We start from the raw sequence: 16075 nt of genomic DNA on the forward strand, positions 1-16075 counted from the left end.
CCAAAACAGGCAGCAGGCTGGATTTCCCTTGCCAGCCATAGTTTGCCAACCACTGATTTATAACAACACACCAGCATCTGGAAGCCTGATATTTTAAATATATTACACCAAAGGTAGCAGAGATCCCAACAGCGTCAATTTTCTTCTACCTTAAATAAAGTAAGGTAGCATTATAGCAATTAAAATTTCAAGTTGATTAATACATTGAATTCTACTAATAGGCTAGGCACTTATCAAATGATGGGAAAACATAGTACATGAAATTTCAAGTGTTTATTAGTATTATATAACCATAATCATGTGTGCACCTGCAAGGTACACATATCCACTTGAAAAGTCAACTGAAATTAAAATACTACACATCAAAGCTCAACTCTCCTTTTATAAAAATTTAAACCATTTACTCATTTAAATAATCAAAAATAATAATTTGTTTTAGATGTCATCAACCCTTGAAAATTAAAAATTTTAAAAACTGAATTCAGAGACTGATAGTAATTACTGGGTTTTAATTTTAATTTTGTAAGGGTTATTATAAAATAGTAATCAACAATCTAAAATATTACTCTTTAAAAACGTTTATATTCTTGGAAAGTTTTTAACATTTACTGTGTCAGCAACCATCATGGAAGACTTGAATATGCTTTTTTTCTGTCTAAAAGACAGCTTTTATATATTTGATTTTGTCTAAAATTGAAAGATCCTTTTTACCATCTGGATCCTACCACCAAATATAAATTTTATTATGAATAATAATCTGGGTCAAATTCAAACTCAAAAATGAAAATGTATCCTCCAAAAGTAACCAAATAATCATTACAGAATAATCTTACCTAGACTGGTGGGTTTTATCAGTTCATCCAGTAAATCATAAAATGGTAATTTTTGAAGTTTTATATCCGGATGGACTGGGTGAAGAGCTGATGTAAGATGTGGGAGTTCCAGTTCATGTTTAGGTCCCAAAAGAGAAACAGGGAGTAACGGTGATGATGCAGGGTGACCATCATAAGTGAGTTGTGGAATGGTAGATGGAGACAAAGTTGCTGGCATAGGACTTGAATGTACGTTGGGGATGGACAAGTCCGCAGGCGTCATGATTTTCTGGGGGAACCTCCGCCTATAGAGTTCTTTAATTTTCATTTGTACAGCAGGACTGCAGCCAGCCTTTAGCAAATGCAGGGCTTTTGTGAGAAGTTCGTGTTTGCGTCCGTGCTTGTTTCTCCCAGCGTAGCCCAACAGTACTTGGAGTTCAGAAACTCTAAGGCTCATAACCATTTGCTTGGAGACAAAACAAAATGTAAAACATTAGTATTCCAATAATACAATTTACAACATTAAATGATACTTTATTATAACACTTTATCCTTATGGTTTGTTTATAAAGGCCAGTTCATTTACAGTCAATTCCAGTTATTTCAAACTTAAAATCTAATCATTTGATATAACCAAAGAAATTTAAAATTAATATTCATAAATTCACTAACTTCTACCTAGGGTTATGAAAGATGTAAAATAAGTATACACCAGGTAGAACCACATCTCACCTCATTCCGTTGTTATAATGAAATTTTCAGGTATCTATCAAGCACTTACTAAGTCTCCAGGAGAATAAGTGCTGTGTGGATGGCAAAAGATAATGAGCCCTCAAGAACATGTTTTCTTAGGTGAAAATTATATAAGTATATGTGAAACATATAAACAGTCCACCTCAAGCACCAGATGTAGGCAGGATACAAATAACATTATATTACATTCTATACTGACTTTGGGATTTGGATTTATAGGACTTAAACTATACCTTTTTTGACCCATTATATACCAGATACATTTGATATTTTCATATTGGTTGTCATTAAATCTTTACAACTCCACAAGGTGTTATCCTTCCTGCTTTACATGTGAAGAAACTAGTTAGGAAAGATTAAACAACTTACCTAAGTCCATATAGCTACTAAGTATCAATGAGGATTCAAACCCAGTTATGTATAATTCTAAAGCCCATGCATGATCTTTCCACTAAACCATTAGGAAAAGGATGACACTGGAAACATATTATTGACACTCTATTGGCAAAGCCAGGCTAAAAAGTCCAGGAATTGGAAATTTCCTGGCAGTCCAATGGTTCGGAGTCTGTGCTTTCACTGCCAAGGACCTGGGCTCGATCCCTCATCAGGGAACTAAGATCCCAGAAGCCAAAGGGCAAAAAAGTCCAGGAATTCAATCCACATGCCATAATGCATAAGGCTGTAGTAAAGAAATCTATTTAACTTTAACTCTGCGTTCCCAAACTTATTTCTCCTTTTCCCCCGTCTACTAAGAGACTACCAACAGGAAATACACACACCAATTCTCTCATTTTAAAGTTGAGGAAAATGAAACCCAAAGGGAAGACAAGATCATACAGCTATTAACAGAAGAATCCTGACTTTACCACCACTGACAGGGAGGTGTCAGGATGAAAGACACATGTAAGGTTACCATTTACTATTTGCACAACTGTTTTATCCCCTCACCTCATCCCAAATACCACAAAAGCTAAGCTGCCTTCCCTAATTTACCACCACTCCCTGGGATAACATTCATCTCAAGCCACTCATCTAGCAGTTATTTGCAGATTACAAAACAACTGAGAAAAACAAGTGTATAAAGAGCTTTATATGCAATATAGTGGGTTAATCAAAGAAATATGAGCCCTTCCCCTACCTTCCCTGGCCTGGAGAATGCTTTGTTTCCTCAAAGCCCAGATTTTGTCAGCCTTGCCCTTTAGGCCTGGCAGAACTAAATGACTCTCTTTTCACTACTCTTACTGGCCATTTTTCATAACTTTATTTTAGCACTTATCTTGCTGTATTATAATTTTCTTTCTTTTTACAAATGATTCCATGACCAGACTGAGGTCCTCTACTGCAACAGTCCCCAACCTTTTTGACACCAGAGACCAGTTTCGTGGAAGACAATTTTTCCATGGACCAGGGAGCAGGGGATGATGGATTCGGGATGATTCAAGTGCATTGATTTATTATGGTCTCTGTGCAGTCAAACCTCTCTGCTCGTGATAATCTGTATTTGCAGCTGCTCCCCAGCTCCACCTCAGATCATCCGGCATTAGATTCTCATAAGGAGCACACAACCTAGATCCCTCACATGCGCAGTTCACAGTAGGGTTTGTGCTCCTATGAGAATCTAATGCCACCGATGATCTGACAAGAGGCGGAGCTCAGGTGGTAATGCAATCAATGGGGAGCAGCTGTAAATACAGATGAAGCTTTGCTTGCTCTCCCACCGCTCACCTCCTGCTGTGCAGCCGTTCCTAACAGGCCATGGACCAGGGGGTTAGGGACCTCTGCTCTATGGTACAAAGTCATGTTACCTTCAGCATCTAACACTAGGGCCCAACAATAATGACAGGACAATGAATGAATGATGAACAAAATAAGTCACACCAGAAGGAAGGGTGGGGGGTGGTGGATTCTACAGTGATAAGTTATACATATAACTATAATATAAATCCAAATGAACTCCCAAGCTCTTATGTTCATACAAAGATATAATGTAGCCCTTAAAAAAGAAATGCTAGCCCCAATCCTATAACGTTTCTCTCTTTAGATTGTTATCAGACATCAAATAATTACTATGTCAACAGGATATCAATTTCTCCCTACTATCCAAACTGTCCTAAGAGTACAAAATAGTTTTAAAGATTTTTTTTAACTTATTTTAAAAGGACAGAAATTTCAACAGAAAAGCACTGTATTAATAAGTAAGCTTCTGCTCTTAGAGAAATAACATGAATTATGCTTCAAAGATTATAGGTTAAAACTAAACTTAAGTTGGCATTGGTCAAATGTATTTTGTTTTACAGAGAAAACACAATAAATTTTTAGAAAGAGAAGAACATCTTTCCATTTCAATTCAGCTCCATTCTCTTAAGTCAAACACAAAAACCGAAACCCAGTGGTTACCATAAACTTATGACAGCTTTTGTCCTAACTCTATGTGTATAAGGATTTAAATGCAGCACAGATGTATTACTGTTCTATTTCTATGGAAGAATACATTGACAACTTGCATAAAATAAAATCTCTTGCTTGATGATCAAAAGAAAAAAGTTAATGACATAGGCATAATTTGTTTTCATTTTCACAGGATGCATAATTAATCATCACAATTATAAGGTAGGTATTGTCCTCAATTTACAGATGGGAAAACTGAGGTCTAGGAAGGTTAAGAAATTTGTTGAATGTTACAAAACTAGTTCTACTCCAAATGTTGTACCTTTACACTATGTTAGTAGCTTTTAGCAAAAACAAACCACATGCTTTTTAATTAGGAAAGAGAAAAACTTCTAAAAGATCAATTTATTTAATATTCAATCTCAACTTCAAGTTTCAACATTTTAGCTTTAAAAAAAATTGGTGGTTAAGATAAAAGAAAACATCTGGATTCAAATTAACCATTGCATCTTGTAATCAGGTACAGTGAAAGATGAGGTGCTATCTACTGCTATTATTGGAGCAGCTGCTGCATAATCTTAAGGACTGTAATAAGCATGCACTGTTTAAAACACCAAATAAAAGAGGGCAGGAAACGCAACCATCTGAAGTATCTCTCAAACAAAAAGCTTCAAAGAAGCATGGAGCAGTCAATTCACAATGTAAAGTGTTGACAATACAGAGGAAAACTGAACACTTAAATGTGAAATGTTGAAATACACTGTATTTTAATCTTTCGTGTGTTTAAAATCTCTATTTGTTAGCACTACAACAAAATGAATATTTATAACTAAGGATAATATCAACCACTGCTATTACTAGAAATCACTGTCTCCTTAGATAGCATTCTGCTGACTCTACAACCCCAAATGATAGAATGCCTGAGAAATGTGTATATTCTGTACAGAAAGCATTCTGTGAGGGTCAACTTTTTTAAATGAATTTTTTTAATCAGAAAGACCTGAACATTTTAAAAGTCAAACAGTTTTACAAGAAAAACAGATGTCACTTGCCCTGTCCCCATTTTTCACATCCCTAAGGCAACTACTTTCAAGTATTTTTAGCTATTTCTTCAGGCATGTTTTTTTACTACTTCTACTATATAGTAGGTCTATTAGTTATTTAAATTTTTTTCTCTTTAGGAAAAAAATTGTCTTCCTATTAAAAGGTAATGATTTAGGGCTTCCCTGGTGGCACAGTGGTTGAGAGTCCGCCTGCCGATGCAGGGGACACGGGTTCGTGCTCCAGTCCGGGAGGATCCCACATGCCGTGGAGCAGCTGGGCCCGTGGGCCATGGCCACTGAGCCTGCGCATCCGGAGCCTGTGCTCTGCAACAGGAGAGGTCACAGCAGTGAGAGGTCCGCGTATCGCGGGGAAAAAAAAAAAAAGTAATGATTTAGAACTGTTATAACTTCCCATCATCATTTTTGGTTGAATCAATTGTTAGAGTTTATAATATTACTATGGCTGTAAATAATATTCACAGATGAGCCAAAAGTACATCATGATTACTGTTTTTTTTTTTTATGACCTTGTTTTCCTTCTAGTTAATAACTGCACCATTTTTGCATTTGCTTAATTTTCTGTGTAACTAGTTAATTCATCTTTAAATTGCTAGTGTTAACTTTCCTCTCAACATACTCAAATATATCAGGTAAATCTGTTTTAATTTCTTTTTTTAAAATTTTATTTTAGGCTGCGTTGGGTCTTCATTGCCGCACGTGGCCTTTCTCTAGTTGCGGCGAGCAGGGGCTACTCTTGGTTGCGGTGCGCGGACTTCTTATTGCGGTGGCTTCTTTTGTTGTGGAGCATGGGCTCTAGGCGCATGGGCTTCAGTAGTTGTGGCACATGGGCTCAGTAGCTGTGGCTTGCTGGCTCTAGAGCACAGGCTCAGTAGTTGTGGCACACGGGGTTAGCTGTCCCGCGGCATGTGAGATCTTCCCAGACCAGGAATCAAACCCATGTCCCCTGCACTGGCAGGCAGATTCCTAACCACTGCACCACCAGGGAAGTCCTTTAATTTCTTTCTTAAAAATATACTTCAGGGCTTCCCTGGTGGCACAGTGGTTGAGCATGTGCCTGCTAATGCAGGGGACATGGGTTCAAGCCCTGGTCTGGGAAGATTCCACATGTCACGGAGCAACTAGGCCCGTGAGCCACAACTACTGAGCCTGCGCATCTGGAGCCTGTGCTCTGCGACAAGAGAGACTGCGATAGTGAGAGGCCCATGCATTGCGATGAAGAGTGGCCCCCACTTGCCACAACTAGAGAAAGCTCTCGCACAGAAATGAAGACCCAACACAGCCAAAAATTAATTAATTTTAAATATATATATATATATATATATATATATATATATATATATATATACTTCATACGATCCTCCATCAAGTTCCAATTTAGACTGCTTGCTCTCTAGGCCTGGTACAAAAGTATGGTCATGGAATTTCCCTTTAACTTATCCTGGGAATTCCCTTATCACTCTTCATGTTGGACCCCCTGTTTCCTTGATCTCACTTCTTCCTTTCTTGATTTTCTCTTTTTAGTGGGGTATTTCCTCCAGTAGCTTCCTGAGAAGGGGGCATGGGAAGTACACTTTTTAAAAAATCCCTTGCATTGTCTAAAAATACCTTCATTTACTCATACTTAGTAACTGAGTTTGGCTCAGTATAGAATTCCAGACAGGAAAGTATGTTCCACCAGAATTTTGAAGGCCTTTCCTCGTCATCTTCTCTTAAAAAGCCTGGCACCATTCTAATCCACAGTCTTTCACAGTCACCTATATATCCTCCTCAGGAAGCTTCCAGATACTTCTCTGTATGTGTTCTGAAATTTTACAATATTGTATCTTGGAGTAGATTTGTTTTTGTTTTTTTTTTAATTTTATGAACTGATAATTGCTAAGTCTTTTATATTTATAGATGTATGTCCTTCAGTTCTGGGAAGTTTTCTTTTTAAAAAAAAATAAATTTATTTTGAGCTGTGTTGGGTCTTCGTTGCTGCATGTGGGCTTTCTCTAGTTGCGGCAAGCAGGGGCTACTCTTCATTGCGGTGTACGGGCTTCTCATTGCTGTGGCTTCTCTTGTTGCAGAACACGGGCTCTCGGCGCATGGGATTCAGTAGTTGTGGCACACGGGCTCAGCAGTTGTGGCTCGCGGGCTCTAGAGCACAGGCTCAGTAGTTGTGGCACGTGGGCTTAGCTGCTCTGCAGCATGTGGGATCTTCCCGGACGAGGGATCAAACCTGTGTCCCCTGCATTGGCAGGTGGATTCTTAACCACTGTGCCACCAGGGAAGTCCCTTGGAAGTTTTCTTGCAGTAATCTTCCTTTGACTTTTTTCTGTTCTCTTTCTTGTATGCCTACTATTTAGATTCTGGCCTTGCTAGACTGCCTAATTCTCTTTTGCTGTTTTCTTTTTCCTCTTGCATTTACATCTCTTGTCTTTAGCTCTATATTTTCTGGGAGATTTCCTCAACTTCATCTTCTAACTCTTCTATTAAAATTTCAACTCCTATGAGCTCTTTTCTGTTTGCTGCATTTTTATTTTTCTTTTTTTTCCCCTCTACATCTTGTTCTTATTTTACATGAATGTAATATCTTCTCTCTTTTTAAAAAATTTTATTTTATTTTTTACTACAGCATCTTCTTTTCTCTTGAGAATATAAATAAGTAGGGTGTTTGATGTTGTTGTTTTCTTCACCTGCCTGCACTGTCTCTGTAATCTGAGTTCTTTCTTGCTATTTTCTCTGGTCTCTGCCTTTCATGCTTGACGCTTTCCTCAAGTAAGAGGGAACCTTTGGCTGTACATTTATATCTAAGAGTAAGACACGAAAAAGATGATCAGATGAACTGTGTGAGTGAGTAGACCGGAGTACTGCAGTCTAGGATGATAAGGCAGGAACTTGGCTATCATGAGGATTCCATTTTTTCCTTTTATCTGATCACTTTTGACACAGAGGAATCCTCCAACCTCCTGCTTTGGCAGTATAAGGTTGGCTTCCAATGTTCTCAGCGCAGAGTAGGTGAATGGGGAGGGAGGAGGGCAAGGTCCTCACCATTCTATAAGAACACATTTCAACTTAATCTCCTTCTCAGATATGTAACATTTTACACACACACACACACACACACACAGAGTTATGTGTGTGTGCCTGTATAAGAACACCATTCCAACTACAGAGGCAGGGACCATATTCTGAGAAAAAGAAATACAAGATAATAGTCAAGCAATATTAACAAGTATTGTAGACAGAGCGCTTTTTGAGATTAAATTTAAAGTGCCAATATTACTGTCTCATTAGCTATGACCCTACGTTATTAAAGGTCATACCTAACTTGTGAATAAGAATTAGGTTCTTCCTGTTGAACCACCTAATTACTCTCGTTCACATCCCACTGCTGTATTTTAGAGGATGAATCATAAAGCAGACTCTATATTATGAATCTTTATCTGGTATCAATTTGTAAACAACTATAAACCAAAATGAATTCTAAAGACAGTCAAAATAGGCATTTAACAATGTCATAGTATTTCATTTATACTTTTACTTTCTATCCACAAAAGCAATCATCAAAAATACTCTAACTGCATAAAGACTGTACAGTACTACAAAAATATTTTATTCATTATTTTCAAAGTCAGATTCTTCATTCAATGGAACTGACTTTAGGATCGTTTCTAATCCTCTCCACTTGAAATAGTTAATAAACAGCTGTTAGATTAGCAATTTGTCAACAATGTCCAGTTCAACCAGAAAACCTAGTTAGACAGTTTCTACTAAAGCAGCAAGTCAGGCTGGTTACATACTTCTCCATAATCTTGTTCCACCTGATTTCTCATCTTTTATTTATTTCTCAATATAAGATGACTGAAAAATGACCTGTAGTGCCTACTCCTCTAGCTGATTATCTTTCTCCGCTTCCGGTATCTTCCATCACATGGGTTGCATTTAGCTCCCACATAATGATAAAACGTGAAGATTCCATTCTCCTTCAAGCAAAGTATAAACCTAACACTCTGTTGAAATGGCATACCATGGCTTTGATTTTTGATAGATAATTTAAATATTATCCCCATTTATGTACTACCACATTTCATGAAACCCATGGATATGTCCTTCAAAAGCTCATTCTAGATGATAACTCGAATAATAAAAATAACCCAAATCAAAACAGTTTAAAATTTGGATTAAATATTTTTTATAATAAAAAAAGTTTAGCTTAATTTAAAAATTAAGAGTTTAAAATTCTAACACATTGCCAAACTTCTTATGCAGAGGTAGGACGAATATAACTTTAAGTAAAAGCTGCTCTGCACACAGATGTTCAATAAATGCTTTTTGGATCCATGAATGAGCCATAAATGAGTTGTAGAAAGGGAATATAGGAATGATGAACACATAGACATAAGCTATTCTTCAGAGACAGAGACTCATAATCATATTAATTCAATTCTCAAATGTGTTAGGTACAAATACAACATAATATGGTACTAGTATATATAGAATTTGGATTCTAATACTAACTCGGCCACTAATTTACTGAATCACAATCTTTCAGGGTCTATTTTCTCTCTTTAAAAAATGACAGATTGACTAGAGCTTCTCAAAGATTCCTCAATTTCAAAATTCTATAATGCTATAACTATTAAGTGAAATCTTTCTCTTCTTTCTACTCTTCCACAGGTTAAGGAAATACAAACAATCTGTATGGTCAGTGAAATCTCTCAATGAGCAATGTTCTCAATCAAAAACATAAATGTCATACATGAGTTGATACAGTAAAAATAATGATAAACCTAATATGTATTAAATGTTTATAATATGCCAATTACATATTAATTATAGCAGCATGAGTATCTTACTTAACCCTCACATGGACCCAAGAGACAGACCAATATTATTCCCATTGTATGGATAAGAGAACTGATGCTAAACAGTAAATAAGTGATGGAGACAGGGCTCAAACCTGACCTGACTCCAGAGCTCAAATTTATAACCACTAACCAATACAAGTGTCTTATCACAAATCTTAGCCAGGACAGAGTATGTGTTACACTGGGATGGGGGCACTAAATCACAGTGAGAGAAATTAGACTCTACAGAGTGAAAAGCAGCAGAATAAATGCTTATTGGGGGCAGTAAACATGTGATAAAAATAGTTTAAGGTTATTCAAGTAGCCACCTATAGGATGGATGACACAAGACTAAGAAATAAGACTTCTAGTTAAAAGAGATGGCAACAAGCAAAAATTATTTAACTACATGTAAGAAAAAACTGTGACAGTAGAAATAGAGGAGACAGGACCAAGAAATACTGCAAAGAAAATCTGCAAGAACGTTCAATAATCTAGATAAGGTGTCTTTTAACAAGCAGTGCTGGGCTTCCCTGGTGGCGCAGTGGTTGAGAGTCCACCTGCCGATGCAGGGGACACGGGTTCGTGCCCCAGTCCGGGAAGATCCCACATGCTGCGGAGCGGCTGGGCCCGTGAGCCATGGCCGCTGAGTCTGCGCGTCCGGAGCCTGTGCTCCGCAACGGGAGAGACCACAACAGCGAGAGGCCCGCGTACCGCCAAAAAAAAAAAAAAAAAAAAAAAAGCAGTGCTATACATGATCATGAGAACAATCGTTCACTTTTCAAATAAAATCTAAAATTTAAAAATAATAAAGCTTTACGGACTTCCCTGCTGGCACAGCGGTTAAGAATCCGCCTGCCAGCGCAGGGCACATGGGTTCAAGCCCTGGTCCAGGAAGATCCCACATGCCGCGGAGCAACTAAGTCCGTGTACCACAACTACCAAGCCTGCACTCTAGAGCCCGCGAGCCACAACTACTGAAGCCCACGCACCTAGAGCCCGTGCTCCTCAACAAGAGAAGCCACCGCAACGAGAAGCCCACGCACCACAACGCAGTGTAGCCCCCGCTCACTGCAACTACACAAAGCCTGCACGCAGCAATGAAGACCCGACACAGCCAAAAATTTTAAATATATAAATAAATTTATTAAAAAATAAAATAAAGCTTTAAGAATTTTAAGTCTATCAAATTATAAAAGAATGAATAGTTTTACACAAACTCCTCCAACCAAAACCAAACAAAATGCTACATTTACAACTGGAGATATCATCTAATTTAAGTTTCAGACAAGATGCAATGAAAGATACATTATACTTTATCTGAGAGAAAGTTAAGAAGAGTAAAAGGAAGAATAGATAAATATTAACAAAACAAAAAGTGAGAAAAAATGCATTCTGTAACTATACAAAATCTTTCAATCACAGCTTTCAATCTGGGTCCCAAGTAAAAGCCTTAGAGGGAAAAAGTATCAAGAGAACTATTTCAGAGTAACAAGTGTAACCTATTCAATCAAAGTTAGAGCTAGTAAATAGTGGAGCTCAGACTCAAAAGTCAGATGCCAAAGTCCACACAATGCTGCAGAGTACTGACAATTACAGACATTATTAGGGAATTTGAAATGTTGTGTTTTTGTATTTTTGGTTTTTTTTGCCGCACTGCACGCCATACGGAACTCCCCTGACCAGGGATCAAACCCGGACCCTCTGCAGTGGAAGCACGGAGTCTTAACCAACAGACCACCAAGGAAGTCCATGAAATGATGTTTTTCTTTTTTTAGTTTTTGTTTGTTTAATTTTTTATTTTTGCCTGCATTGGGTCTTCATCGCTGAACACGGTTTTTTATTTTCTCTAGTTGCGGAGAGCAGGGGCTACTCTTCATTGCGGTGCGCGGGCCTCTCACCATGCGTGACGGCCTCTCATTGTGCAGCACAGGCCCTAGGCGTGTGGGCTCAGTAGTTGTGGCACACAGGCTTAGTTTTTCCACGGCATGTGGGATCCTCCCAGACCAGGGATCGAACCCGTGTCCCCTGCATTGGCAGGGAGATTCCCAACCACTGCACCACCAGGGAAGCTCTGAAATGATGTTTTTAAAAACTGTAGAATCATGGGATCATAACATAAAATAGGACTTTATTTTTTAAATTTATTTTTCTTGAAGTATACTTGACTTACAATGTTGTTAGTTTAAAATAGAACTTTAGCAATCATCTTGTCCAACTCTCCATCTAATATATGAAGTTCTACTGTAATCTCCTTAATTGATGGTCTCCCAGCCTCTGCTGAAACACTTACATGAGTTCACAATCTAATCTTAAAACAGCCTACATTACTGAAAAGCTCTATGAATTGAAATTTTCCTTAAACTTCTACCCAATGGTTCTAAAATTTCATCCTGTTGGTATAGACCCCTTCCCACCCTGGCCATCATACTCAGAGTGAATGAATAATCCAGATAATAGTTTGACTACTCTTAGTACTACTTATCTTATTATGAACAGAACTATTTCTACCAGTGCAACCTAATAAGGCATTTTAGACTGACTGGCCTGTTTTATTTAGGCAAGTGGAAGGATGTTGTACATTATGCTTTTCTTTTAGCAGGGACAGGGAGTCACGTCCACATCATATTGTCGCTCACATTAAGCTTGAGGTTAACTAAAACCTTTATTCAATTGTTTTCACATGAAATGCTATTAGGTTAAACCTCCTCATCCTCTAATACAATTTTTTAAATTTAAAAATAGAACTTTATATACAATGCTGTTAAACTTCGTTTTTTCCAAGTTCATTATTCCAGCCTTTCAAAACCCTGTTGAATAATTGCACCCTGCACTCTCTACTGAAGCATTTATCACACAGTGTAGTAAACAGCTGATTTTCTAGTCTATGTCCTCCCCTAGACTTTGAGCCTTTCAAGGACACTTTTCTCCATATCACCTATGCTAAGTACAGTAGATGACATCTAGTTAAGTGCACAGGAGATGATAATGATGATGAATTAATTCCTCTTGATTTTGTCATCTAACATTCTTCCCAGTTTTCTGACACCTACAAAATCTGAGAGTTTTGCTTCTTAAATATTCATACAGGTCATCCTTAAAACTTGGGATATAACAGGATCAAGACTATAGAGCCCAGTGGTACATGATAAGAAATTCCCCTCCATATAACAAAGTTTAAGGTTACAAATTCAGATGATTATTTTTCCCCAAGATTCTCCAATCTTAAGGTAATTATTCAATAAACACTATCCAGGGTGCACAAAAAAAAAAACAATTAAGGTTATCATATGCTAGTCTTGATTTATAGCTTTCAGAAAACAAGCTTAGAAAAAGATATATACAATTTTTTTTTTTGGCCACACTACAAGGCTTGCAGGATCTTAGTTCCCCAACCAGGGATTGAACCCAGGCCCTTGCAGTGAAAGCACTGAGTCCTAACCACTGGACCTCCAGGGAATTCCCACAAATGTTCTGTTTTTAATTTTATTTTAAAAAATTATTTTCCATTATGGTTTATTACAGGATATTGAATATAGTTTCCTGTGCTACACAGTAGGACCTTGTTGTCCATCCATTCTATATGTAATAGTTTGCATCTAATCCCAAACTCCTAGTCCATCCCTCTCCCACCTCTCCTTCCCCGCTGGCAACCACAAGTCTGTTCTCTATGTCTGAGTCTGTTTCTGCTTTGTAGATAGGTTCATTTGTGTCACATTTTAGATTCCACATATAAGTGACATCATATACTATATCTTTCTCTTTTTGACTTAGTTCACTTAGTATGATAATCTCTAGGTCCATCCATGTTGCTACAAATAGCATTATTTCATCTTTTTTTATGGCAGAGTAATATTCCATTGTATGTATGTACCACATCTTTATCCATTCATCTGTTTGTGGACATTTAGGTTGTTTCCATGTCTTGGCTATTATGAACACAGGGGTGCATGTATCTTTTTGAATTATAGTTTTGTCCAGAAATACACCCAGGAATGGGATTGCTGGATCATATGGCAATTCTATTTTTGGTTTTGGGAGGAACCTCCATACTGTTCTCCATAGTGGCAGCACCAACTTACATTCCCCCCAACAGTGTAGGAGGGCTGCCTTTTCTCCACACCCTCTCCAGCATTTGTTATTTGCAGACTTTTTAATGATGGCCATTCTGACCAGTAATAGGTGGTAACTCACTGTAGTTCTGATTTGCATTTCTCTAATAATTAGCAATGTTGAGCATCGTTTTCAGGTGCCTATTGGCCATCTGTATGTCTTCTTTTGAGAAATGTCTATTTAAGTCTTCTGCCCATTTGTGTGTGTGTGTGTGTGGTACGCAGGCCTCTCACTGCTGTGGTCTCTCCCATTGCGGAGCACAGGCTCCAGACGCGCAGGCTCAGTGGCCATGGCTCACAGGCCCAGCCGCTCCGCCGCATGTGGGATCTTCCCGGACCGGGGCACGAACCCGTATCCCCTGCATCGCAGGTGGACTCTCAACCACTGCGCCACCAGGGAAGCCCTTCTGCCCATTTTTTGATTGGGTTGTTGTTGTTGAGTTGTATGAGCTGTTTGTATATTTTGGAAATTAAACCCTTGTTGGTCATATCATTTGCAAATATTTTTTCCCATTCCATAGGTTGTCTTTTCGTTTGTTTATGGTTTCCTTCGCTGTACAAAAGCTTTAAGTTTGATTAGGTCCCATTTGTTTATTTTTGTTTTTATTTCTATTGCCTTGGGAGACTGACCTAAGGAAACACTGGTACAATTTATGTCACAGAATTTTTTGCCTATGATCTCTTCTATGATCTCTTCTAGGAGTTTTATAGCATTTTGCCTTTTTTTTTTTGGAATTCTATTTTACCTATTTTTTCATAAAGCAGGTTCTTATTAGTTATCTATTTTATACATATTACACCACCACCACCACCACCACTTTCCCCCCTTGGTGTCCATACATTTGTTCTCTACATCTATGTCTCTATTTCTGCCCTGCAAACTAGTTCATCTGTATCATTTTTCTAGGTTCCACATATATGCACTGATATACAATATTTGTTTTTCTCTTTTTGACTTACTTCACTCCATATGACAGCCTCTAGATCCATCCACATCTCTACAAATGACCCAGTTTTGTTCCTTTCATTCCTTTTTATGGCTGAGTAATATTCCATTGTATATATGTACCACATCATCTTTATCCATCCGTCTGTTCATGGGCATTTAGGGTGCTTCCATGACCTGGCTATTGTAAATAGTGCTGCAATGAACATTGGGGTGCATGTGTCTTTTTGAATTATGGTTTTCTCTGGGTATATGCCCAGTAGTGGGATTGCTGGGTCATATGGTAATTCTATTTTTAGTTTTTTAAGGAACCTCCATACTGTTCTCCATAGTGGCCATATCAGTCTACATTCCCACCAACAGTGCAAGAGGGTTCCCTTTTCTCCACACCCTCTCCAGCATTTGTTGTTTGTAGATTTTCTGATGATGCCCATTCTGACTGGTGTGAGGTGATACCTCATTGCAGTTTTGATTTGCATTTCTCTAAAAATTAGTGATGTTGAGCAGCTTTTCATGTGTATAGCGTTTTGTGTTATAGTCAAGTCTTTAAGCCATTTTATTTTTGTGCATGGTGTGAGGGTGTGTTCTAACTTCACTGATTTACATGCAGTTGTCCAACTTTCCCAGAATCACTTGCTGAAGAGACTGTCTTTTTCCCATTTTATACTCTTGCCTCCTTTGTTGAAGATTAATTGACCGTAAATGTGTGGGTTTATTTCTGGGCTCGCTATTCTGTTCCATTTATCCATATGTCTGTTTTTGTGCTAATACCACACTGTTTTGATTACTGTAGCTTTGCAGTATTGTCTGAAGTCTCGGATGACTATGCCTCCTGCTTTATTCTTTTTCCTCAGGATTGCTTTTGCAATTCTGGGTCTTTTATGATTCCCTATATATTTTAGGATTATTTGTTCTACCTTTACGAAAAATACCACTGGTAATTTGATAGGGATCACATTAAATTGGTGTATTGCTTTGGGTAGTATGGTCATCTTAAGAATATTCTTCCAGTCCAAGAGCATGGGATATCTTTCCATTTCTTTGACTCATCCTCAATTTCCTTTATTAATGTTCTCTAGTTCTCATCATATAAGTCCTTCACCTCCTTGGTCAGGTGTTTTCCTAAGTATCTTTTTTTTTTTTTGGTGTGATTTTAAAAGGTTTTTTTTTT

The 16075-nt window shown here is 37.8% G+C and overlaps 1 protein-coding gene across 4 annotated transcripts in view; it reads right to left on the minus strand.

Annotated features, from left to right (window-relative positions):
* The window catches only part of PIAS1 (protein inhibitor of activated STAT 1), a 121678-nt gene that overhangs the window by 93323 nt on the left and 12280 nt on the right, over window positions 1–16075 (minus strand). For all 4 annotated transcript variants that reach the window (XM_059058570.2, XM_059058567.2, XM_059058569.2 and 1 more), the window contains exon 2: window positions 834–1278. In XM_059058570.2, coding sequence (XP_058914553.1) covers window positions 834–1278 — 445 coding nt within the window. The remainder of the gene's footprint in view (window positions 1–833; window positions 1279–16075) is intronic.

The sequence above is a fragment of the Kogia breviceps genome, chromosome 3 (assembly GCF_026419965.1).
Source record: "Kogia breviceps isolate mKogBre1 chromosome 3, mKogBre1 haplotype 1, whole genome shotgun sequence".
NCBI lineage: Eukaryota > Metazoa > Chordata > Mammalia > Artiodactyla > Physeteridae > Kogia > Kogia breviceps.